Source organism: Brassica oleracea, chromosome C9, assembly GCF_000695525.1.
Source record: "Brassica oleracea var. oleracea cultivar TO1000 chromosome C9, BOL, whole genome shotgun sequence".
Classification (NCBI taxonomy): Eukaryota; Viridiplantae; Streptophyta; class Magnoliopsida; order Brassicales; family Brassicaceae; genus Brassica; species Brassica oleracea.
Window position 1 is genome coordinate 9,112,638 of NC_027756.1, and position 24,794 is coordinate 9,137,431.

Here is a 24,794-nt window from a genome sequence, read left to right on the forward strand (position 1 = left end):
TCGGTATTGTCCAATCTCAAACGGCTATACAACGGTCATATATATTTCTCGGCAACGGTCACATTGTTCGTCGGAAATTCGTCGGAAAATTCCGACGGAATTCCGACGACTTTACTGTTAATCGGAATGTCGTCGGAAATTCGTCGGAATATACCGACGAACTTCCGACGACTACAACGGTTACATTTTTTATCGGAATGTCATCGAAAAGTCGTCGGAAAATTCCGACGACCCTTGTTTCGTCGGAATTCCGTCGGAAATGGCCGACGGAATTCCGACGACTTCAATTTTTCGGATTTGGTCGGAAATTGGTCGGTAATCCGTCACAAATGTCCGACGACATTGATGTCCGTCGGAACCTCCGTCGGAATTCGGCGTGTTTTCTTGTAGTGCATATACGGTTTATAATCTAATTTTTATGCTCCTTCGAGTTTACAAACGATTCTTTAAAGCCTTTTCTACTGAACGGTCAAATCATCCCTAAGAAGAAAATAAACTAGATACCTCCAAACCGAATATATTCAGCTGTTGTTGCTTCGATTTTATTTTCAGCAAAACAACAGAGAATATATAAAAAGGCATAATCACAATGCGCGACTTGTTTCCAATTTCATGATAAGCAAACTATTACAAATGATTAGAGTGACAATCTCAACTCCAAATCTAGCTCTTGATTGTCATTCGATCCCGAGTTTTGGTTTCCTGATCCCAACGATTTACTTCGCCTTGTAAAACATGGATCCTATTTCAAGACAAAACAAAAAAAAAAACATTAGATTAGATCTCTTAGCTACAAATCGACCAGAGCTGTAACACTTTAACAAGGTTATTTCACCAACATTTAACCATGACGTAACTGCATTGAACCATGGCTACACTAAACTAGAATAAACCCAAAAATAATTTGAATAAAACCAAAATATTGAGTGAAACGAAAGTATATAATACTACACAGACTAATAATCATGTGATCAAATGAAAATGTTATTATGTGTGATGGTATAGAATAAGAACCCCGTTCAATATATGTCTGGTGGTGTTTGGTTCCAAATAATGGTGGCTCTCTAAGATGCCGTAGCTTGGGTTCCAACTGTTTTGAACAAAACATAAAGGTCATTAATATTTAGGACCAAACGAAATACTAACATATTCATAAACCTAAAATGGACAGTTGAAAGTGATTTTATATGTACCTCATGGTTGCTCTCTCGTATTGATCTCTATGTGCATCTATCTGCCAATAACAGAAGGAAAAAACAATTAGTAGTTGATATTTTTCCTTTCATTTTTTCACTTTGTTGTTTTATGATTACTTGAAAAGAGTGTTGTTATAGATGGAAACATGATTGACCTAATCTTGTTGAAGATTTCATATCTTAAGGCGTGATATTTGATTTGAGGATTTTTAACGATAAAACCCCTTAACTAAATTTGTTTTGGGTAAAAACCCCCAGACTAAGTATTTAACGGAAAAACCCATAAACTAACTTTATTTAATGAATTAAACCCTAGCATGTCATAATTACCATTACTACCGGTAAATCTTTAAATTAGGGGTTTCTACATTAAGTAAACATAGTTGAGGAGTAAAAATAAAAAAAATAAAATTTTATAATATTATCTAAAAATTAGTAACTTAAATTTTCAAAATTATCATTTTAAGTTTTTTTTTTGTAAATATATGAATTTGATGTGTTTTTAACATCAACATTATATATGTATAAATTAAAAAAAAAATTAAAACAGAGAAAATATAATAAAAATTATCTAAAGATATACCTCTAATAAAATTACTAAAAGACTAAAAATGTAAAAAAGAAGAAAATATAATAAAAATGATATCTTATCTAAAATTTTATTAGAGGTATATCTTTAGATAATTTTTATTATATTTTCTCTGTTTTAATTTTTTTTTTAATTTATACATATATAATGTTGATGTTAAAAACACATCAAATTCATATATTTACAAAAAAAAAACTTAAAATGATAATTTTGAAAATTTAAGTTACTAATTTTTAGATAATATTATAAAATTTTATTTTTTTTATTTTTTTATTTTTAATGGTAAAACCCTTCAATTATGTTTACTTAATGTAGAAACCCCTAAAGTAAAGATTTACCTTAATGTAGAAACCCCTAAAGTAAAGATTTACCGATAGTATTGGTAATTATGACCTGATAGGGTTTAATTCATTAAATAAAGTTAGTTTGAGGATTTTTTCGTTAAATACTTAGTTTGAGAGTTTTTACTCAAAACAAACTCAGTTGAGGAATTTTAACGTTAAAAATCCTTGATTCAAAAAGAAAGTAAATAAATAACTAGATCAAGTTAGAATAGGAATATAAAAAAGTTAGAGTAGGAATTTAAGTGATATTCTTCTTTATAAACACGCGCACACACAATATCATTATCAAGTATAAATCGCACACAAAGCGAGCATTAAGAGTATATATATACCATCATATTTGGATAGAGGCCATAAGATGGTGATGGTGATGGTGATACATATGTAAAGGATGGCGATGATGATGGTATGGATGAATATTCTCCTTGCATCCTCACATTCTCCTACATTTACATTCGCATATGACGGTCTAATAATTAATATGCAAATTATACTTATGAAAGAGACTGAATCAAATAGACAAATAATACAAAATTATTACAAATATCACATATCATTTTCAATTCTACACTAATCACTTTAACCCTCACTATTAATGAAGACTCTTGTACTTACTATTAGGGTTAACTAATTTACACTTAGGGTTTATAGTTGAGAAGTGGAGTAAGATTTTTGGGATATAAAATTTAGAATTCTAATAAATATATAAATAAATACTTAAAAATATAAAAAAAATTTAAAAAATAGTTTCAAACATAATTTTCGATTTTCAAAAAGAAAATTTGAAAAAATAAAAAAAAATCAAAAAAAAATTCAAAAAAAAATTTATAAAAAAGTTCGAATTTGAAAAAGTATAATTCGAAAACATAAATTTTTTTTATTTATTTGAATAATAATTTATTATATATAAAGAACAAGAGTATATGAGTTTTTTATCACTTAACGAAGAAGCTATTTTTGAAAATGCCCCTTTAGTGATGGTAAAAATAAAAATTGGTACCATGAAAGTGGTAAACATGAAATTTCCCCTTCATTTATAACATCTAATTTTCTTTAAGTATATCTTAAGGACTCTATCTTAAGAAATGAGAGGAGTGCCCTCGAGAACTCAACGACCTAGAATAATAACTTATATGAAATCTATTTCATTTCAACTGAGTAATCTTCAATAGTAGATACATAGACAAATTCTTTTCTCGTTTAAGTCAAAGAAAAAAACAATTTATACGACTATATTTACGTATAATCGTTAGATATAGTAAATTATAGATAATTGATTTTTTAACTTGGAAAAATGATTTTTGGCCAGATCGAGCATGATTTTTTGTAAAGATGTATACGTTTTGTAATCTTTGTGTTAGTTGTAATTATTTAGGTGAAATCTAAAGAAATTATTACATACGACAAGAAGAGAAATTAAAATCCTTTTAGATTTCATACAATTAACCATAATCAGACATCTCAAGTTCACGGGACACTGAATCAAAGCTCGGATTCCTATAATAGATCCGATAGAAGAATGCGATGAACACAAAAGGGTCACCACACGTACGATGATCACCACTATGTTTAACATGCCCCGATCAACAGTGACGAGATTATATAGTTAATGCATGTATATATATGTAAAATGTTACCTGAGGATACAAAGAAGAACTGTAATTGTCGAAGCTGTTGCAACTCATCTCGCTGTGTAATCTAATTTTCTCCAGCTGTGCAACTCCGAGACCTCTCTGTGGCTGCTTTGGCTTCTCGGAACCATTCTTCTTCCCTCTTCTCGTCGCCGGGGATGAAGAAGACGATGTTGGAGACGATGAAGACGGCGAAGATCCTCTCATGTTTGGTTTACCAAAGAAACTACTTCCCATGTTTCTTTGATCAGAATTAATTTTTAATATCCGGTGTTGACATACACCGGAAAATCAAGAACTGGAGAGAGAAAGTCTTCTCTAGAGAGAGAGATTGATTTTTCTTGTTATGGTTGGCTTTGAGCTAAGGAATCCGAGAGATCTCTTTCATGGTGAATTGGTGATCTCCTTTTTATAAGCCTTTAGTAACTAATATTTATTTTATGTTTTTATTTAAAAACATTTAGTATAACTAAAACGCATCGCTGGATCAGATTTCAATAGATACGCCACGCACACAAATACATTACGTTACATATATAGATTTTGTTCTCTTAATTATTTTGATATTCCAACTCTCAATTATTTTACTTTTCAATTAATTAATTTGCAGTTTTATTAATTAGAATGATTGTGCAATAAAATACTATAAATAATTAGCTTAAGCATTCTTAAATATTTCTTGCTTTGAATGTGTTCCAACGAAGAAGACTTCGACATTAATTATATGATACTAGACCCGGCCCGTCGTACGGGCGGAAAGTTATAATAAAAGTGATTTTATAATAATTTATGAAGTAATTTAAAATTATGATAGATTAGAAAATATTATAAACGAAAAAATAATGAAAGACTTATGAGATCATTATAATTATTTTTTTTGTTTTGAATTATAATGACAATAAATTTCACTATTCTCTGATAAATTACATTATATTTTTAATATGTATTTTAATTCAAATGTTTTGTTTTATAATATTCTTAATTAAACTAACTTATTTAAGATTTTTTTTTTTTGCGAATATGACTCAAAACTTGAAGTCATTCCTAAAGTAATTCATGCTTTTTTTTTTGTGATGTAATTGTATATTCTGTTTGTATGTATGTTTTGTAAAATTTTGTTAAGAGAAGTATATAATAATGTTTATGGTTTTGAGAATTTTAGGGTGTCGGAGGATTATTTATGTTAAGATTATTTATATTTGAGTTAAAATGTTTTAATGAGGGGGTTCATTGAATGATTTAATGTGATAGTCATTGAGGATGCATGAATCCAGCCGATTTCCATAACGGTTCCAAAATTCAACCAAGGGTAGAAGAAGTGGAATCGAACAGCCAAATACGACGCCTTCCAACTGACCTTGATCGGGATTCAGCGTGGCCGGTGCAGCAAATCTTCATTGGCCGTAGGTTTGAATCGGAGTTGTTAAAACGCAGCAGATCTGTCTTTCGTTCGTCGATATTATTTTTGGAGAAGAAGCCGTCTCATGTGGGACTCCCTCATGTGTTACCTTAGAGCCCAGAAACCCAATTATGTTAAGCACAAAACACTGATCTGAAATATTTATTAACAAAAAGAGAAAACCCCATTAATAATTGTGATTAAGTGAAACGGTGAGTATCATCCAACCCGGACACGTGTCGGCCTGTCAGGAACCGACTTTATGACGTGGCGCAACAGGAGTGAGGCGAACATATTTTTATATATATAGACTAGGGGTGGCCCGCCCTACGGGCGGGAAGTTATGATAAAAACTATTTTATATGAATTTATTAATTTTATGAAGCATTTAAAATCATTATAGATTGAAAACGATATTATAGACAAATAACAAATAAAAAAATCTGAGATCATATTGTTGTTTATAATAAATATTTTTAGTTGGAATTAAAATGATAGTAAACTTCATATTCTCTATTATGTAGAAAATACAAAATTAGCAAAAACTAATTCAGAAAATGTAATAATACATTATATATATTATTTATATTTCAATTTGACATATAAAATATAAAGTTTAAATAAATAATACTAAATTTATTTCAAGAATATTTAACTTTTAAAACATTTTTACACAAATGATTTATTTCATGATAATGAATTAGTCTATCTCCAGGTTAAATCATTTAAAATATAATATAATTTGATAAAATAAGTAAACCTCAACGTTAAAATACTATATATATAGTTTATTAATATCATAAATAATAGTTAATATTTTCTAATTTAACAGGAAAAAGATGTTTTAGAATATAATTGTTGCAGATCATAATTATATATGGAATGAAATATTAAAGAAACTTTAGTGTTTTATTGATTATGTTTTGTAACTTATTATAACTTTTGTTGAACGCTATTTAGTAACAAAATTATTTGTTAGGAATTTTTCTCATGATATTTTAAAACAATATTTAAAATAGTATTTTATAAAGTAATGAAATAGTATACTTCTATAGCAAATTTTTACTTTGGTTACACACCACTTCATATCAAATAATTTATTGGATGAAGTTAGAGTGAAGCAAAACATAACTAAAAAATGAAAAACTAAGAAAATATTTAGTTTATTCTCAATTGAAAGTGATTTTAATATATATTCATCATTTGTTTTTGTTATTATTATTTAAAATTATAGGTTTATCTCACTAATAAGAAAATTTTCATTTTTATTCATGTTATTATTTTACATTCCAAGTTGCTGAGCATAACATTCATCATACTCAAGAAGCTCTCTCACACCTAAAACCAGTTCTATGTTTGTAATGTTCTTACCTTTTTGTCTCAGAAAGTATGATATATACCTCGCTGAATGCTCCATAGGCATGTTCCTTGTGTGTACTCTAAAGTTTTATCAGTCTGGCATCCACTATGCTACGTACACTTCTCTTTCTTTCTCACTGCTTGCTTCCTAAACCTTGGCCTTCACTTTCTTACATATTCATTATCTATCCTTCACTTTTGGTGATGCATCTTCACTTTTGGTTAATAAAAATAACCACCTCAAAATAAATTAAAAATCGTGATAATGAATGTTTCCATTAAAAATCGTGATAGTGAATATGTCCATAATCCATATAGATCAAAATAGTGATCGTTACTTCTGTTCGGTGGAGAAATTATGGGATAGCTTAGTTTTTATGTAAATGTGAGCTTGTAATATTTTTTTTAACTCCACCGTAAAAGCATATCTTTTGATACAGTGATGGAAGTTGATAGAACTATTTGGTTCGGCGTCTGTTTGTAAGTTATAACAAACACTATTGTCAAGACATCGGAGAAATCCATATGCATAATAAACCAACTATTTTGTGGCTTAAAAGTTCAAGGAAAAAAAAATATTCAGAGGCTCCATATATGAAATGTGATACAATATGAAGCTCGACTTCAAAAGATTGAAGAGAAAGAACGGAGATGACACTCGAAGAGATTAAGCCATTGGAGCCACAAAAACAGAGAGAGACCAATTAAACAAAAATTTCTGCGATTGAACTTCGAAACTCCCAACTCAATTCGCAACAAATTCCACATATGATAAGAGTACGTAACTATAAAAAAAAAGCAAAACACAAAACTAAACAACATTAGTATTGAGACGTTCCAGACATTAAGGGAAAACAATTCCAAAAGAACCAGCTTAGTCGACTTCTTCAATCTTGGGACCAGCAGCAGGAGGAGCTTCATCATCTGTAGGACCACCTGCTTCACCACCAGTTCCTTGATACATCTTTGCTATGATCGGGTTGCACACACTCTCCAGCTCTTTCATCTTGTCTTCAAAATCGTCTGCTTCAGCCAACTGGTTACCACAAAGCCCTTGGGTTGCTTCCTCAACCCAATCCTCAATCTTCTTCTTGTCTGCAGCAGGAAGCTTCTCACCTATCTTGTCATCACGGATGGTGTTTCTCATGTTGTAAGCATAGTTCTCAAGAGCATTCTTGGCTTTGACCTTCTTCTTGTGCTCCTCATCCTCAGACTTGTACTTCCCAGCCTCTTGGACCATTTCTCGATCTCGTCTTTCTTACAGCCTCTAGTTTCAGCATACCTGTCGTGCGGGTATATAACAATTCTATTATCTTTGAGACTGATCATCCACTGACGACACGTTGAAATAGGGACAGATAGATAGAAGGCAGAAACACGCCTGTTTAAAAACAGAGGTGAACTCCTAAACAAAGCTTATTCAAAATTAATTGTTTTTGAGAAAGTTAGTTTAATGTGAAGCGACTGAAACTTTCTCTGAAGCCTTTAAAAATGGTGAAATCCTTCCACAGACACTCACCAGTCACTGTGAGATAAGAAACATAAGAAGAAGAACTATGAATTACTAAGATTATGCACGCTATGCGTATCTAACAAAAGCCATCCAATAAAAACCAAAAACAAAACCCATCCAAAATCCTCGCATAGCACTCACCAACATCTAAACCGTTGGCCGCTTCTTGAGAAAACGATGACGACGAATCACTGATATATCCACCGCTTGTGCAGGCGAAAGCTTAATCGACGACTTGAAACCACCGTCATTCTTGGGAGTTAGCTTTGTTAGTTGCTGAGTTGTTAGTTGTAGAAACTCTTCGTCGCCACCGCCGAGATGAAGCGATTCAAGCCATGTTGCTTCTGGGAACAGCCTAACCCCACCGGATCAAGATCTGAATGCTCCGGTAAGATCCATCAACATAACAATTCCGAACAACAACACCGAAAACTTAAAATCTCAAAGAAACTCTCGAATTAGAGCGGAATACATAAACTTTTAGAATCCTGCGAATGATTCTCAAGGGATAGGGCTTGACTGTTTTATAGGTGGAGCTTGGAAGAGGGATAAGACTCATTCAATGGAACTGGTAACGTATGTTAGGAGATGAATCCAGAACGAAACGACTCCAGAGGAATCGTCATAGACGCAACCATCAGTCACGAAGACGATACATAACAGGCCAACCTTCTAGCGTATCAAGCCCAAGTACAAATCTCTTTCGCATTCGAGCCGGTATTCTTCAATTTGGCGGCGACCATATGCTCGTGAGGTAACGAACTGAGGCAAGCAATGTAACTTAGCAGAAATAGATTAAAAAAATCGGGAGATGGAGATCCAATCGAACCAATGTAAAGAATCAATCTCATGGTCGATGATGATTGATTTATATAGCTAGTTTGGGAGAGGGGAGAAGTTGAAGAGAGTTGAATACTTTAAGTTCCTTAATTTTAGAGCGCAATAATGGAGGAAGATGGGTGATGTTGGAGATGTGTAACGAAGGTGACGATTTGTTAACCCAAGTAAGTTTGACAGAGATCTCGAAGAGTCGAAGACGATGACTATTGTATCTGACGTGTCTACACCATAGAGCTCATATTTCCACTCTGTCATCCAACGTGTCCTCACAGGAGAGAAACAATCTCTTCTTTATATATAAAGATACTACAAAATTGGGTGCTAATCGAGGAACTCAAAATAACTACTACCCCTGTTTTAGAAGATGTATGTTTTATGTTTTCCGCAGTTATTAAAAAAATATTTCAGATTTTAGTTACTAATGCATGATTTTCAGTAATCAAATATTTTTCACAATTTTTAACCAATAAAATTTTAATAAACACAATTATGTTTTTTGAAGTTTACAATTTGCAATTAATTTATGCATTGCAAATGTAAAAGGTGTATCTTTTTGAAACAATTTTTTTCTAAAATATGGAGTTTTTTGTAACGGATTGGAATATATAAATAAAACTAACTAAACACTATAACTAAATATTATCTTTATATCGGCCCAACCCTAATTGAGGATTTATAAATAAAAAAAATAATTTTAATTTTGTTTGTTAATTTTGTATTCTCGACAAAATGGCAAAATACTAGCTAAAACAGTACAAAATTTTCAAAAAAGTTTATGTGACTGAAATATATCCGTTTCAAAGAGCAAAAGAAAAACATCCTGTCAAATTTTGTAAATTAATTATCAATAAAATAAATATGCATAAGACTTTGAATTACTAGATCATAATAACATATATATATATATATATATATATATATATATATATATACATATTCATGTTTCCATCACTAAGATTTTATCAATATTATTTTTATTAATTACAATTTTAATAAATTTTTGTTTTTCACTATTGACTTTTCATATTAATATCTAAAATTATACAATAAAAATTTTAATAAGAAAAATATATTATTATTTCATGTATTTTAGTGAATTATATAATTAAATTTTGAAATTTTTATTAGAGAATTAAATGCATATATAAGTTTTGATTAAAAATTAAATAAAATGACAATATTATATACTTCAGATAAAATCCGAATAAATGTAATTTTAGTATAATATATAAACTTTTATCTACAATTTAAAATATGAATCGAAATTGGACAGATTCGAATTAAACATATCTAGATCTTATAGCGAGAAGTAGCGCTAACAGAAACTAAGTCTCGGTTGTAAAGAAAAAAAAATCTTGAAAAGATTATTAAGAAATCAAAAGTGATTCTTATTTATTTTTTCTCATTTTAGAAATGCAACGAAAATAATTATTAACTATAAAATAATTATGTAATGTTAAATAGAATAATTTCACTTATTAATGACATAATATTTTATTAGATTTATTTATATGTGTAGATTTAATAATTCTTCTTTAATTAGTAGTTTCAAGAAAAATCATAAGCAATTTTTTTTTTACTACTTCTCAAATATTTTAGGTCAAACTTGTAGGAATTCACTTACGGGAAGCGAAAAAAAATTAAAGGTTATGGTTAAAGTAAATATAATGGTTAATGATGGCATTTTGAAAAGTAGTAAATCAAACTAGTATTTGATAACTTTACGCTTATGTGGTATATGGAACATGTGTTTACCAATTACATGAACAAACTTTCCAAATTCAAATTTGCAGCAATATTGGAATCTGATGTTACCATCTATCGTTGAGCTGTTTTATGCATGATTTGATTGTGGCTTATCATTTTTTCATATTCTAATTTTATTTTATACAGTATGTTTTTATTTGCTTTGTCACCCAGTCTGTAATGCAAATGCAAGACTGACCAAGTCCCATTACCATTTAAAAATCATAATTGTTCTGAAACGATTTATTCTTGCGGCAGAAAAGAGAGAGAAAAACCAAGTGATGAGCACAATTTAATTTATATATTCATCAACAAGCAAGGAAATTCCTTTTCTAGTATTTTAAAATTGTCCCATGAAATCGCAAACCTCTAATCAAATCTTGATATTCTTTAATATTTAACACATCTGAACATTTAAATTTCTTACAAAACAGATAATATATTCGCTTATTTAGTTTATTCATCGATGTAAAAGACGATGTTTTGCTCTATATATTGTGGATATGCCTTTCTGAGTTTTGAGCACTAACAGAAAATCAATATAGAGTGAATAAAACGTTATTTTAATAATACGTATATAAGCAAAACACACAATATTTAGTTGATCAAAAATGGTTTTCTCCATCATTCAATATATTTACAAATTGATTTATCTGTCATTAAAACGTGTGTTTTCCATAGTAAGTTAAGTTAAAAAGATTTTTTTGATTAATACATAGCTACTAACCCATGTCGTATTTTTGGTTTGTTTAAGAGCATGCCAGAAACACATTACTACCATGGTGCCACCATGTATACGCGCATTCATTGAGGTAAAAAAATTTGTATCCCAGGTTGTACCCTCAGCAATAATCATTATATCAATCGTTTTGCAACTCTTACAGTCCTACTATTTAGAGCTACATTTTTCTTTTCAAGGTCTATTAATCAATTGTCAACTAAATTAAGAGTAATTGGAAATGAGTGAATGTTAAACCTCTAGCCTAGGTCTTTTAGTTGACTTATCAATGCTACTCTTTTTTACTTATCAATGCTACGTTCAGTAACGATCGAAAGAAAAATAATACAGCTTGTCTGGCTACAATTTTTTATCCATATAATGTTCAAACTCGTGAATAATGTGAACCTCGAACATGTCTTAGCCTTAATTAGAGTTTCGAGGGAAGACGAGTATTATAATAATGTAGCAACGAGGTGTCACTTTTGAATAGACCACTAACTACATGACACTTGTTAGTTCATATGCCGACGATGAATATTTTTCATGTGCGTGACCCTGACTTTAAAAGAAAAATTAACACAAGGGCTGACATATAATTCGATAACCTGAAATATGATTAATGTTTAAGTTTATATAAAATAATTTTCTCATGTACATCGAATTCCCATTAAAAGGTCCTGCGAAAAAGCATATTTTCAGGGTTGCAAAAAATTATGCATATGTAAATGCGAACCATTTAATGGAATGGTTAATTTACAAGAATATGTACATATATACATACATATATTGTACATATACGCATATGATTAAAAAATTATGAACTGAATGATTGAAATAACTTAAAGACAGAGAAGTGCATCACAACAGGGGATTATGTTGAGATTAGAAGTGATTTGATGAGTAATTAAGAGAGGATAACACCAAAAAAGACAGAGCATAGTGGAGAGAGTATGAGATTTATTAAAAATTAATTAATTATGAAATAATATCTACTGTAGATTGTGTGCACATGCATTTCCCCTACTGCATTATAGCACCCTCTGTCTAGTTCTTCTCTATCTTTACTCGTATATGATTTAATATTACACAAATTATTGATCTGTTAAGGATTTTATTTTAAATCATTTTTATCGAATCAAATCACTTTGATCCTGCTACTTACCTCGACAGCCAATCAGACCTAAAATTCCCATTATATTAATTACTAAAATAGTTAATTACTCACTCCCTTTCAGATTACTTATCGTTTTAGACTTCGGCACATAGATTAAAAAAAATATTTAATTTTGTATATTTACTAGATAAAAACATCATTACTAATACGCCTAACCACATTTCAACCAACAAAAAAATAGATTAAAATATAAAATCAATAAATTTTGCATTGAAATTATAAAACGACACTTAGTTTGAAACAAAAATTTTACCCTACAACGACAGATTAATAATCTGAAACGGAGAGACTATATTGTAGTTTATTTTATAACTCTTAGTATAAGTTAAGCTTAGAAATGTACATAGCATAATACCCCGTTGGATATATTAAAATTTATAGACTTTATGCTGACATATTTTTGTGTTATGTAAAAACTAATTCAATTATTTCTTAAACTAATATATCATATATAAAAAGTATGCTAGTGTTGTTTAAAAGATGGGAAAATATGCTAGCGTTTCATTATTTATTACATCATATTTTTTGTACAACACTAAATTTGATTGATAAAAAGATAAACCGAATTGATCTATACGTAGCATTAAACAGTAGATCTCTTGAAATATGTAATTTTTAAGAAAAGAAACAGTATCTGTAAAATTAAAATTTTAAAACCAATAATCTATATTATAATAGAGGAGTTTTTGCTCTTTCCTAAAGGTGTCCACGTCATCTCATGATGTGGGTCCCACTCAGAAAAAAAAATGTTGTAATGGGTCACGTTACATATGGGTTGCGTTACGTATGGGCTGCGTTTTAATGAGTGTCGTGTGTAGAGATGGGTTTTGTGGGTTGAATTGAAGGAGTCGTAATTTTTCCTCTCATGTGTTTTCTATGTAAAGCCCATGTGGTGCATGCATTGCTTCAGACAGATCAAGAAAATTCACCTTTCTCCTTTGTCTTTTCAATAAACGCCTTCTCCGTTCGTAATCTTCCTCTCTAAAGGAAGCTCTACAGTTTCACTTCTTCACTTCAAAAATATCTCAAACATAGATGCACTCCAAAATACAGAGAAACCTTTCGATTTACCAAATCAATTACTCCCATTCAGCCTCTACAGCTACCCATCTTTACAATGGTTCCCATTCATAACCCCACCCAATAATCTCATTATATAGGATAAATTATCACAATAAAAAAACTTATCGATTTCTCTCAGAAGGTTACCTTATACAATATCATCGATTATGTCTCTCTTTGCTGCTCCGGTTGCTCAAGACGACGCCCGCCACTCAACATTCGACTCTCTCCGACTCGGTACAGATCCTGAGTTTATTGTTGGTCGCCTTTAATCTATTAAAATTGTTTTGATTCGATTATACGGATCCTCATTTTTCATGTTTTCTGCTTTTACTTTCAGAATGCACTCATCCATGGCTTCGTCCCCGTTCGTCGTGCCAATCACCAACCTGCAGCCAGGTCCCACGTTATGATCTGTCTCCTCATTGATCGGTAAAGAAACAACAGAAAACAAATATTTCTCAACCATGCATTTTAGCCCACCTTATAAGATTTTTTAATTGCAGTGGTGTGACGGCCTTCTTGAATTTGACGGGAGAATGCTGCATCTATGTTTAGGTCTATCTTGAATCCCAGGGTAACAGACACTCTGTAATGTTGGTCACCACAACCAAACCACAGCTGTTTGGAGGTCAAGTCATCTCTTTCTGCGTCTTAAAAATATATAAATTGTTCATAATTTGAGCCACCTGCATGAGTTCATGTTCTTTAAATTACACTATTATAATCAAATTGTTCACATTGGCCTATTTCAGTAGGTTCGTCTCAGCTCGACGGCAGCCACCAATTATTACTTCGATACAAACATTACCCCCATTGAAGAATCCATAAGAAGGTAACAACACAAACACTTTAACATCCGATCACATGATTTAATTAACGAAAAAAATTCAAACAACCTGCCTCATTGCAGCTTGGGAATTGCAGAAGATTACCATTTTACATGTGTTCAGACAAGCGAGCCCATTCAAAACACAAATCTAGGAGATGACATTGAAGCTGGACACCTCCCACCTTCTTCTAGCGATTAAACTAATGAGGAGGATGCAAAAATAAAGACAACATCTCCGTCAGTTGTTGTTGGAAGACACACATCAGCTGCAACTCTAATTTATTGTTTCATAACAAAGCTTTATTACTGATATGCTATATTTTAAATAATGGGTTTTTTTATGTTTTAAAAATCTTTCTACGAGAACATGAAAATATATATGATTCCAAACATATCTCCACCTGAATTTCATATACAAAGATAAGTTAAAAGTGTTGTGCAACATTAGCGAAATGAAAAATTATCGAACAAACACCAACAAATTAAAATAACTAAAGCATTACACAATATCGCTGAAAATAACATCCATTCCTTCAAATATCAACAGACATTATCGTCAACTCCAACAGTCGCAGAACTCAAACCATATCTCTCTGCAAGGACACAGTAAATTAATCAATCTTAAATTTCATTGTTTAAACCTTCGCCAAAAACAGAGTAAGTTACCAACTCTCACATATAAAGCTACACACGAACTTAATTTATCTACAACTCCCATTAAACAAAAAACTATCGAACACTGGCACCCCAAGCAATACCAGGGACTCTCCCGAGCTTCACACAGGCGGCAACTTCTTCTACAACTGTTCGCTCCTCTTTCTTATGAATTCAGATTACAGGCTCAGCGATAACTGCCCAATACTAAACTTTCCTTAGGTCAAAAACTTTAATTCATTTTAAACCCAACAGGCCCAAGTACTACAAATCCTCACACTAACTTTCAAATGATTTCTACATTTCTTTGATTTTTACATTGTGTCCCTACATTCGCAAAAAGTTTGATGTATATTCTTTGATTATATACAAAATAACAAAAAAACACCAAACTTCTACTACTCACCTGCTAAAAGATTAGTCATAATCAAAGAATAATATACATTTTTACCACAACTCTTTACCTCAGCAAATACCTATAAGATAACAAATATTCACATGCAAACCAAAACTAGAAAGGACACCATCTTCATTTCCATTACATAACCCAACATTTCCATCAACGACCGCGGGGATTCCGCACCTAGTACATACAAAAGAAAAGAAAAGAAAAACTTTCTCTTAGCCCGATCACCTCTCTTCGCCGTCTAGGGTTTTCGACTTCATGTCTTTCATTTTTTTCCGGCGGTCGTGGCTGTCTCTTGTGCGACTGCCGGATTCGGGTTATGCTCCTTCGTGTGCTTGTTTGTGTTGACACAAAGACCATACAATACCATAAAGACCAAACTTCCAACTCGAACACATAAAAGACACAAGTTTTGGACATAAAAAATCGTTTGTGAATCCACAAAGACCGATCAATAACACAATTAAATGAAACAAACAAGTTCACTACACCAAACCAAATACATTTTTTAGAACACAATTACAATATCTTTTGACGTAATAGCACCATTAACCCAGCCACAATCATACATCCAACGACTAAACTCGCTTTTGCAATCTCTTGCTCAGTTCTCACATTTTTGCCTTCAAGTGCTTTTATCTCCTCTAATTATGCCTCATCAATCCACTTGAGTATATGCTCATCATTCTCTAGCTAAACAAAGTATTACACATACACAACAAAGCACTACTCATTCATCATAATCGAGTTAAAATTGACCTTTCTGAAACTAATCATGAAACTCAACAAAATTATCTTTCTTCGTTGCAGCATACACACATCGAAAGTATCTTCTGAGAGGATTGTGATTCGATTTTGACATCAAGGGGACGACGGATTTGCCACATCAACAATTCTACGGGACCTACAAATCTTCTTCGACGCCCATTAGATGATCCACAAGAAGCTCCCGACACGGTTTTGGAAGACCCAAACATTACTCCTCAATTACTCTCACTTTAGGAAATTTGAGGAGAATAGAATCTAAATTGATAAATCGATTTTAGGGTCCTTGCTTCGATTTGGGATTTTAAACAGAGTGGGCCAATGGATCGGGTCAATATTGGGTTAATTTTTAGTTTCAAATCGGTTTCGGATTTTTGAGTTTGATAGTTTGGTCTCGCAATTGTACCAAAAATTGCCTTAACCAATACCGAATTAAGTTTCATGGAAATACATCTGGAATTTTTTTGGGATATATAGAATGAGCCAATAGTTTGGAAACGATACTTCTCATGGGAAAATAAATCGTCGATCCAAAAAAATGATGATATGTGGGCTGTTTTGCAGATGTACATGCTTGATTTTGCACATCGAGAGGGGTTTTGGAAGAAAAAAAGAAGAATGGTCAATATATACAGCATATAGAGTTTGTATATAATGTGTAATTGCAATCTATTACTGATATGTACGCTTGTGGCTGAGGCTTTGGCGGTAAAGGCTGCATTGACTGCGGCTCTCTCTTCCCACGTCAGAAGACTCCATGTCTACTATGACTGTAAGGTCCTCATAATGCTCTTGAAGTCCCAAGACCAGAATGTAGTTCTGAAAGGTCTCCTCCATGATATCAGAATCTTGGCGCAATCTTTCGAATCTATCTTGTACTTTTTCATTCCGCGTTTAGCAAACAATGTGGCTGACTCCCTTGCTAAGTCAGCCTTGAACGTTCTTCGCTTCTCTGTTTTTGTAACTGCAACTGAGTAATTTTTTACTTTTAATTAAAGACTTTTTGATCAAAAAAAAAGATAGAATAGAGGTACAATTGTATTTAAAATTACAACTAGACAGAATAATGTATATTCAATCACTACTAATTTCAGAGTTTTCGGTGCATATATAGAGAATGCAATCTATTCTATTAAAACATGAACATGACCTATTGATATAGGTGTGGTCCAACTATTTTAATATAATTATTTTAAAAAATTATTAATCATTCAAGAAAAATATTATACAAAAAAACAAAAATATGACTAAAAACATAAATATAAAAATTAAATTTCAAAAAAAATGTAAAACAAAAAGTAAAAGACCGGTCAGAATCTAGTTAATCAATTAAAAAAATGATCGAAGCTGTAATAACGAAAAAAGATTCGGCCATGGCCCAATATTTGCTTTCATATCTAACCAAAATTCTGTAAAGGTATTTAAATAGAAATATTAGTATAAAGTAGTTAAATATTTCAAATTTTTAAATACCTTATGGTAAAAATAAAAACATCTACGAATTTTCTTTTTCAAAAAAAATTATTGGGCCGTTAGCTTTATTAAGTTGGGCTGTTAGCTTTCTTAAGTTGGGCTGGCTTGTTAGCCTTAGTATATTTAGTCAGTGTGTTGCATTTGGGAAAGGCTATCAAACAATCTAACTCTTTTTCTCTCTCTACGTTCCTTCTTTCACACGATTCTTCTTTTCTTCTTCCTCTGTTCTCTTCTTCCATCTCAGTCACAAACCGCTGAGCATATCACAAAGCTTAGCACTATGGTTTCCCCAGCAAGCTTAAGCAAATCAGAAGAGAAAGAAACCCTAAACCCTAGAAACGTGTACCACATCGGAGGACTCCAAGTGAGATTCCCTTATCAGCCGTACGGAACACAGCTAGCTTTCATGAGCCGTGTCATATCTACCCTTGATAGAGCCCAGAGAGACGGTAGATGCCACGCGCTTCTCGAGTCCCCCACTGGCACTGGCAAAACTCTTTCATTGCTCTGCTCGGTTCTCGCTTGGCAACAGAGCTATGCATCGCGCTTTCCTAAAGGAAACTCGGCTCATAAAAGAAGTCATTTCACACCTGACGTCACACGACCACCCTCAACAGAACCTAGCAATGTGGTGGAAGTCGAAAAACCTCCAAGAGTTCCTACCATATTCTATGCTTCGTAAGCATTTCACATTGTTAGTTTTGTTGAATATATAAAGTTTATGTTTTGTGTTTGTGTCATAGACGAACGCATGCTCAGATCACTCAAGTCATTCGTGAGTATCGCAAAACTGCTTACAGAGTGCCCATGGCTGTATTGGTATGTCAATATTTAATCTTTTAACTAAGAAAAGTTGTCTGTTAATTGTGTTATCCTTCATCTTTGTTGAGAGTTACTAGGGTGCACGTAAACGTTCATGCACCAACCGTCGTGTACAGGGGAAACCTAATTTAGACGAGATATGGTAAAAAAATGTCATTCTCATTATTATTTTCAGCACAGATGCTCTCCGCTATCTAACATAACATGCATTCTCTTTTCTTTTTTTTTTTTGTAGCCGGTGTCTCATAAAAGATAGAAATAAACCAAAATGTCCCGAGTTCATGTAAGTTTAATCCTCAACTTATTTTCTTTTTCCCTCTTTGCTCCTCAAATCACGTTTCTTTTCGTTTAACATCCAGAGGCAAAGATGATATTGTAGCTCACCCATCACTTCAGCAAAATGAAGTTCATGATATTGAAGATCTTGTCAAAATTGGATATGCTGTTAGAGGTTATACGTTTGGTTTTAAAGTTCTTTATTATTATTATTTATTATTTCTTAAATCTCAAATATATAGTCTTCTCTTTTTAGGTTGTCCATACTTTGCTGCCTGGGACATGTATGAGAGGGCACAAATTGTTTTTTGCCCTTATTCCTATATAGTTGACCAACTCATTCGACAAGAAAAACTTGAAGACAAATTGAATGGGGCCATTATAATCTTTGACGAAGCACAGTAAGCGTCAAGTACATATATAATTAAGTTTTCAAATTTTTATTAGCAATGCTTGGTGGTGTTGATGGTTGTCTACTAAACACTTTTGTTTGTGTACAGCAATATGGAAGACATTGCTCGTGAAGCAGGCAGCATTGACTTGGGAGAAGAGACTCTTTTCAGTTACATGCTTACTCAAATCTATTACCAATGCATTTTTTTCACTGACATTTTACTTAACTACTCATGATGTCATGCAGAATTACAGAGTGAACTACAACTTCTAAGCCTGGCGATCCCAATGATATATCAACCCGTGTGTGATGCTATAGACGTAAAGTCATCCATCATCTTCAAGATAATAATATTCCTTTGATAGACTAAACTGAGAATTTTCTATGTATATTTAGGGATTGATAAGCTGGATTGGAAGCAGAAAGGACTCCCTAGCAAAACGTGATCCTCAACACTATTTCTCTAGGTAAGTAGGGTTTAAACTGCATTTATATTCATAGAGGTTAACTTTTAGTTTATATGAAATTTACTCAATTCATACATCATTTTTGCTATTTATCAGCTGGACCGGAGACAAAGCTTTAAGGGAGCTAGAGGAATCTAATATCACTCGAAAAGGCTTCCGGAAATTATCGAACTGCTTAATTGATGTAAGTCATTTCTTCTACGTTATCTTCCACATGCTTTTATACGAAGATTCAATGTGATGTTGTTCCTTATTCGTCAAGGCAATCGAAAGATCAATGAAAGAAATACGTCCTCATTTGAGTGGGATATTTGTCTCCACACTTCAAGGTTTTTTTTTCTTGTTACTTTTACTAAGCATCATCGATCTCTGTAATATATTATCTTTGAGGATGAGAGCTTATGGTACAATTATGATGCAGAGTTGTTAGTTACACTTGGATACTTCTTTTCAAGAGATGGAAGTCACAGTCACACCCTCGATTACGAACTGGGTTTACAACGCTTTATTAAAAGAGGTAACAAAGTGAATTTTCTGTTTATCCGAATAATGTAAAAAATACAAAGATGTGTTCATTGTTGTTACTCTAGCTAATGGGATGCATGCAGGAGATTCTTCTGGGAAGTGGACACATACTTTGAGTTTGTGGTGCATGAATCCATCTGTTGTTTTCAAAGCCATAGTTGATCTTTCTTCATCCATTATTTTAACATCTGGGTAAGCAAGCAGCAGTATCTATTACTTTTTGCTAAGAATCATTTTCCAAGTAATAACTGTTTCTTTTTTGTTACCTCACTCTATAAGGTCTGGTTTAAAAACCACAATTGTCATCAAATATACAATCATATTGCAGGACTTTGTCACCAATGGACTCTTTCTCATCTGAACTTGGGATGCAGTTTGGCGCTTGTTTGGAGGCTCCACATGTGGTTGATGCTAATCAGCAGGTTCGTTCTGACTTAAAGAGAGATAAATATCCACTTAGTAGCATTAGTCTCCAGAACTGAATGTATGATTTTAACAGCCACGCTCTCTTCTCTTTTTTATCTTTTTTTTTTTTTTTGCAGGTGTGGGCTGCTGGAATCTTCAGTGGTCCTAATAATCAACCTCTAAATGCAAGTTATAAAACAAATGATGAATATCCGTTCCAGGTACTTGGGCATTTTTTTAATCATTGTTAAATGGTTTTCTTCTTGTTCTCTGATACCTTACTTTTGGTTTGAAGGATGCTCTAGGGAAATCATTGGAAGAGATTTGCTCTATTGTGCCAGGTGGCTCTCTCGTCTTCTTTCCAAGCTATAAGCTTATGGAAAAACTCTGTACGCGTTGGCGTGAAACTGGTCAATGGTCTCGGCTCCGCTTGGAAAAAGACATTTTTATTGGTGAGTAAAAAGAATGTTCCTACACTTTTGTTGTTGTTATTGAAAAATCTTAAATCCCTCTCCGCAGAGCCAAGAGGAGGAGCAACGGGGGAGTTTGAGAATGTCCTGAAGGGATATTATGATTGTATAGGCGGAAAAAATAGATTGATTGGAAGAAATAGGAGAGCAGGGACTCGAGTTGATTCCAAGAAAGGAGGAGCATTTCTTGCTGTATGTAGAGGAAAGGTTTGTGACGATCTTGTCATGGGTATATATAGTTTCTATCTTTCACATGTCGATTTTGAGTCTACACTTGTCACAGGTTTCTGAAGGGCTTGATTTTAGTGATGACAACGCCAGGGCTGTGGTATCCTTTCAACTTCAATAGAATGTTATTTAATAAATAAAGATTCTTATGCTGTTAAAACCTTGATGCTTTGCATTCAGATAATCGTTGGCATTCCATTTCCAAACTTGTAAGACTTCTGTTTTCTTTCCTCCTATAGAATCATTTTTCTTAACTGATCATTTTTTTTTTGTCCAGGCATGATGTCCTAGTCGGACTAAAGAGAAGTTATAATGATACGTACAAATCATCTAGAAACCTTCTTGGAGGGGGTGAATGGTATTGCCAACAAGCGTATCGTGCTTTAAATCAAGCAGCAGGTGTGTGATGTGATAACTTTGTCTTCTTTCATTTTTATTTATTTATTCCAATCTAACATGGTGTTTTCATCTGTATAGGGAGATGTATTCGGCATAGGTTTGATTATGGTGCCATCATATTTTTGGGTATCTATGAAGATTTTAATAATATATACAAATATGATGATTGTCAACGCTCCACTCTTTTTTTTATTTCAATTCATTTCCTTGTGTTTGATTTGTCCAGATGAGAGATACAGACAACAAAGGAACAGAGTGTCTATTTCAAAGTGGCTAAGACAGTCTATCAAACTGTATGATAATTTTGAAGAATCTATGCAAGACTTGAAATCATTTTTTCCCAGTGCCAAGGTCTCATTTCCATTTCTTGAAAACTCTTTATTATTACATAAATCAATAAAATTGTTAAAAGCGAAAACTACATGCATGCAGGAGCATGTTGAAAGTAAGATGTTAAGCTACAAAGAAGTCATCGACCTTGAGTGTGTGGTCCAAACTGAGCCTGAAACATCTTTTGTGATCAATGGTAGTTCAGCATCCAGTCCATTTTCTTGCTCCAGTGGTTTGACTCTAGAACGAGGGGGGCCACCGAGTGTTAGTTCCCATGCTTTGAAGAGAAGAAAGTTTATCAGCTCTGCAGCCGTTATTGACCTTGAAAAAGAAAACAACCATGACATAATCACAAGGAGAATTGAGTTTGGATCTGACAGCAGCACTGAAACAAGAGCTAGAGTGCAGATATCTTGTTTGCTATGCAGAAGCCCTTTAGGTCACCCAGATAATAATGGCTCTTCATATCTAAATTGCTTGGTGACTCGGTCATCCAAGAAGTATTTACTGTCTCTCCTGAAAGAAACATCAAGATCTGAAATGCCAACAAGCGTTTCAGTTATCGTGACAGATTGCTCCTCGGTTGACCAGAGACTCTGCACAAAAGATGAGGGGATTTGGTGCGAGCAAGATGGATGTGTTTTCAACACCATCTTCTGCCCTTTCTGCAGTGTCCCAAACACGACGTGTCTCGGAGTGCAAATCATGGCTACTGATTCATCAAATGTCCACTTTCTCAGCAAAGTAAGCTTCAACTCCATTCATCCCCTCTTTTATGATTAGTTTGATTGGCTAATTTTACTTCTTCTTTTTTTGCAGATATTGTTCTTTTCTGATCATCTAAATGTCATGGGTGATGCTGCAATCAAGGAAACGTTGTTGGAGCACAAAGTTACTTGATAGAGAAGCTGAAGCTGGGAAGAAGAGATCAAAACAGGTTCCGCGAACTCGGGATTTTGGTGTTGATGATACTCTCTACGGTTTCTTGAGTTGTCAAGGCAAACTGACCATGCATTACATTTTCTTGGTTCATCATAAGGAGGTGTGACCTATAATTCTGCCAATCTTTACTTATATTTTTTCAGTGATTATGAGAAATTGATTCTCCCTAGATTCCATCTATCATTAAGAACAAGATCAGTTGGATAGTGTGTTAACTAGCAAGCAATACACTCCATCTTGTTTGCTTATATAAAACGGCATCCCTTCCAGATTGTGTAGAGCATATATTTGCATTCCAAGGGTTTTTGGATGGGAGCATTCTTTTTTATACATAGGAAATGCCCACCTTTTAGAGGCAAATTGACCACCTTATAACTTTGGGTGTTGCCTCAAAGAAACTCTCTTCTTCTTATCATTTATGAAATCAGAAGATTTTTACTTTTCTTTGGTGACAATATTAGTTTTTCATCTTCTTTATTATATGTTTTTTTGCATCAACATACACAAACTCAACTAAGACTCTGCAAACCAAACCGGTAACTCCGCATAATCCATATGAACGGTTCTTGGCCACTATGTGGAATACTGTCCGCCCTTGTATTCTGCGTCCAAGGTATGAATGAGCTCTGAGTGTATATATAAAGTATATGCAAGACTGTCAGTCTTTATTATAGGTCCAAATGACAAAAACATACATTATTTTTTAATACTTTGGATAATTTATAAAGTATTGTAAATAATTTTGCAAAATTATTTGATAGAATAATAAAGAACTTATAAATAATCAAGAACTTATATGATTCAAATTTCAAATGAATAGTTTTTGTCATTTTTATTTAAAATGTTTGAATCATTTGGATTGAATATTGAATATTGAATATAGGAAGACTTGGTTATCCAAATATGTAATGTCCGTCCATGCCTCACAAGCAAGAGAAAGGTATGCTTAACACAAAATTAGTTCCATCAAGCTTACAATAGTGATAATAAATGAAACGCATAAGTAACTCTTGACTTCTTGTAAATGTTCAAATGTCAATTGTGTTATCTTTCTATTGTAAGGATCATCCCACCTTGCTAGTTTTGCTATCAGATGTCAAAAACATACACATATAACTTAGATAATATCATTTTCATTTTGGAACTGGATGTGCTTTACAAGATTATTTTCGCATTTTACAAAGGCAAATAATTCCAGATATATCATTTTATCATTTGATGTTGGATTTAAGCATAACCCTCCTTTAGAAATTTTTTGGTCTATGCATTTTTTGTTGCAGTCTTTTATTTCTCAAGTATGCCAAAGAAAAAGAAAAGTTTATTAAAATAAATTCACCAATTGCCCCCAACTGCCAAAAAGTGTAATTTAATTTCGAACAGTTTACACATTGACAAATTTCTCTTCTTTTTCGACAAGTGAAGCAGTATGCTCATACGTTGAGTTTGTGAACCGCCTGGATTTGACAACTAACAAAAAATGAAATAAAACAGAATTGTAAAAAAATTAATTGGACGAGGAAAAACACAAATATATATATATATATATACACAGTAAATAGGTGGGTTTTTTTTTTTCCATCAATAGATATTTGATTAACGGACCTAAAAACCTACAATACAACATACATAAGCCCAAGAAAACGGGCCAAAATACAACAAAAATCTGGACCCAAGGCCCAACTACGAGAACCCTAGGAGACAAACGAGGCTCCGCCACCGCGCGGACAAACGCTGCGGCTCTGACGTCGCCCTCACTTCGAAACACCACCGGGTAACCAACCGTCGATTCACCCGGATCCACCGGAGCTCACTAACTCCACCCCATCACCACC

The 24,794-nt window shown here is 32.9% G+C and overlaps 3 protein-coding genes and 1 long non-coding RNA gene across 5 annotated transcripts; 2 read left to right on the plus strand and 2 right to left on the minus strand.

Annotated features, from left to right (window-relative positions):
- Window positions 1-497: 497 nt before the first annotated feature.
- Window positions 498-4,115, minus strand: LOC106317364. Of its 2 annotated transcripts, XM_013755191.1 has the most exons (5): window positions 3,767-4,115; window positions 2,462-2,572; window positions 1,194-1,234; window positions 1,015-1,090; window positions 498-742 (listed from the first exon to the last, which is right to left on the minus strand). In XM_013755191.1, the coding sequence occupies exons 1-5, from the start codon at window positions 3,995-3,997 to the stop codon at window positions 638-640; spliced, it is 564 nt and encodes a 187-aa protein (XP_013610645.1). In that variant the 5' UTR covers window positions 3,998-4,115; the 3' UTR covers window positions 498-637. The 2 variants fall into 2 exon arrangements, with proteins under 2 accessions (XP_013610645.1, XP_013610646.1); XM_013755192.1 differs by lacking the exon at window positions 2,462-2,572.
- Window positions 4,116-7,392: 3,277 nt separating this feature from the next.
- On the minus strand, window positions 7,393-7,758 carry LOC106317726 (probable mediator of RNA polymerase II transcription subunit 37e). The gene has a single exon (XM_013755490.1). The coding sequence runs from the start codon at window positions 7,756-7,758 to the stop codon at window positions 7,393-7,395; it is 366 nt and encodes a 121-aa protein (XP_013610944.1).
- Window positions 7,759-13,920: 6,162 nt separating this feature from the next.
- LOC106317736 lies at window positions 13,921-14,668 on the plus strand. Its single transcript, XR_001265223.1, has 4 exons — window positions 13,921-14,006; window positions 14,081-14,205; window positions 14,330-14,409; window positions 14,488-14,668. It is a non-coding gene; the product is annotated as an uncharacterized LOC106317736 (long non-coding RNA).
- A 3,234-nt stretch (window positions 14,669-17,902) lies between these two features.
- LOC106316568 (Fanconi anemia group J protein homolog) lies at window positions 17,903-23,272 on the plus strand. Its single transcript, XM_013754458.1, has 24 exons — window positions 17,903-18,382; window positions 18,448-18,523; window positions 18,604-18,668; window positions 18,762-18,809; window positions 18,886-18,977; window positions 19,059-19,203; window positions 19,303-19,364; window positions 19,443-19,516; window positions 19,593-19,663; window positions 19,760-19,847; window positions 19,926-19,992; window positions 20,085-20,180; window positions 20,272-20,380; window positions 20,517-20,610; window positions 20,731-20,814; window positions 20,889-21,045; window positions 21,113-21,270; window positions 21,347-21,391; window positions 21,472-21,500; window positions 21,569-21,690; window positions 21,769-21,816; window positions 21,917-22,041; window positions 22,123-22,764; window positions 22,840-23,272. Exons 1-24 carry the CDS (start codon window positions 17,985-17,987, stop codon window positions 22,918-22,920), a joined length of 2,976 nt encoding a protein of 991 aa, XP_013609912.1. The 5' UTR covers window positions 17,903-17,984; the 3' UTR covers window positions 22,921-23,272.
- The last annotated feature ends 1,522 nt before the right edge of the window (window positions 23,273-24,794 follow it).

What these genes read in the sequence shown, in the direction of transcription:
- LOC106317364 (XM_013755191.1), bottom strand. Translation starts at nt 3,997, where the DNA reads ATGGGAAGTAGTTTCTTTGGTAAACCAAACATGAGAGGATCTTCGCCG. An exon ending in GTTCTTCTTTGTATCCTCAG is followed by an intron (nt 2,573 to 3,766) that starts GTAACATTTTAC and finishes ATGTAAATGTAG; the next exon opens with GAGAATGTGAGGATGCAAGG. An exon ending in GCCTCTATCCAAATATGATG is followed by an intron (nt 1,235 to 2,461) that starts GTATATATATAC and finishes TGTTATTGGCAG; the next exon opens with ATAGATGCACATAGAGATCA.
- LOC106317726 (XM_013755490.1), bottom strand. Translation starts at nt 7,758, where the DNA reads ATGGTCCAAGAGGCTGGGAAGTACAAGTCTGAGGATGAGGAGCACAAG.
- LOC106316568 (XM_013754458.1), top strand. Translation starts at nt 17,985, where the DNA reads ATGGTTTCCCCAGCAAGCTTAAGCAAATCAGAAGAGAAAGAAACCCTA. An exon ending in CCTCAACACTATTTCTCTAG is followed by an intron (nt 19,664 to 19,759) that starts GTAAGTAGGGTT and finishes GCTATTTATCAG; the next exon opens with CTGGACCGGAGACAAAGCTT. An exon ending in ACAACGCTTTATTAAAAGAG is followed by an intron (nt 20,181 to 20,271) that starts GTAACAAAGTGA and finishes GGATGCATGCAG; the next exon opens with GAGATTCTTCTGGGAAGTGG.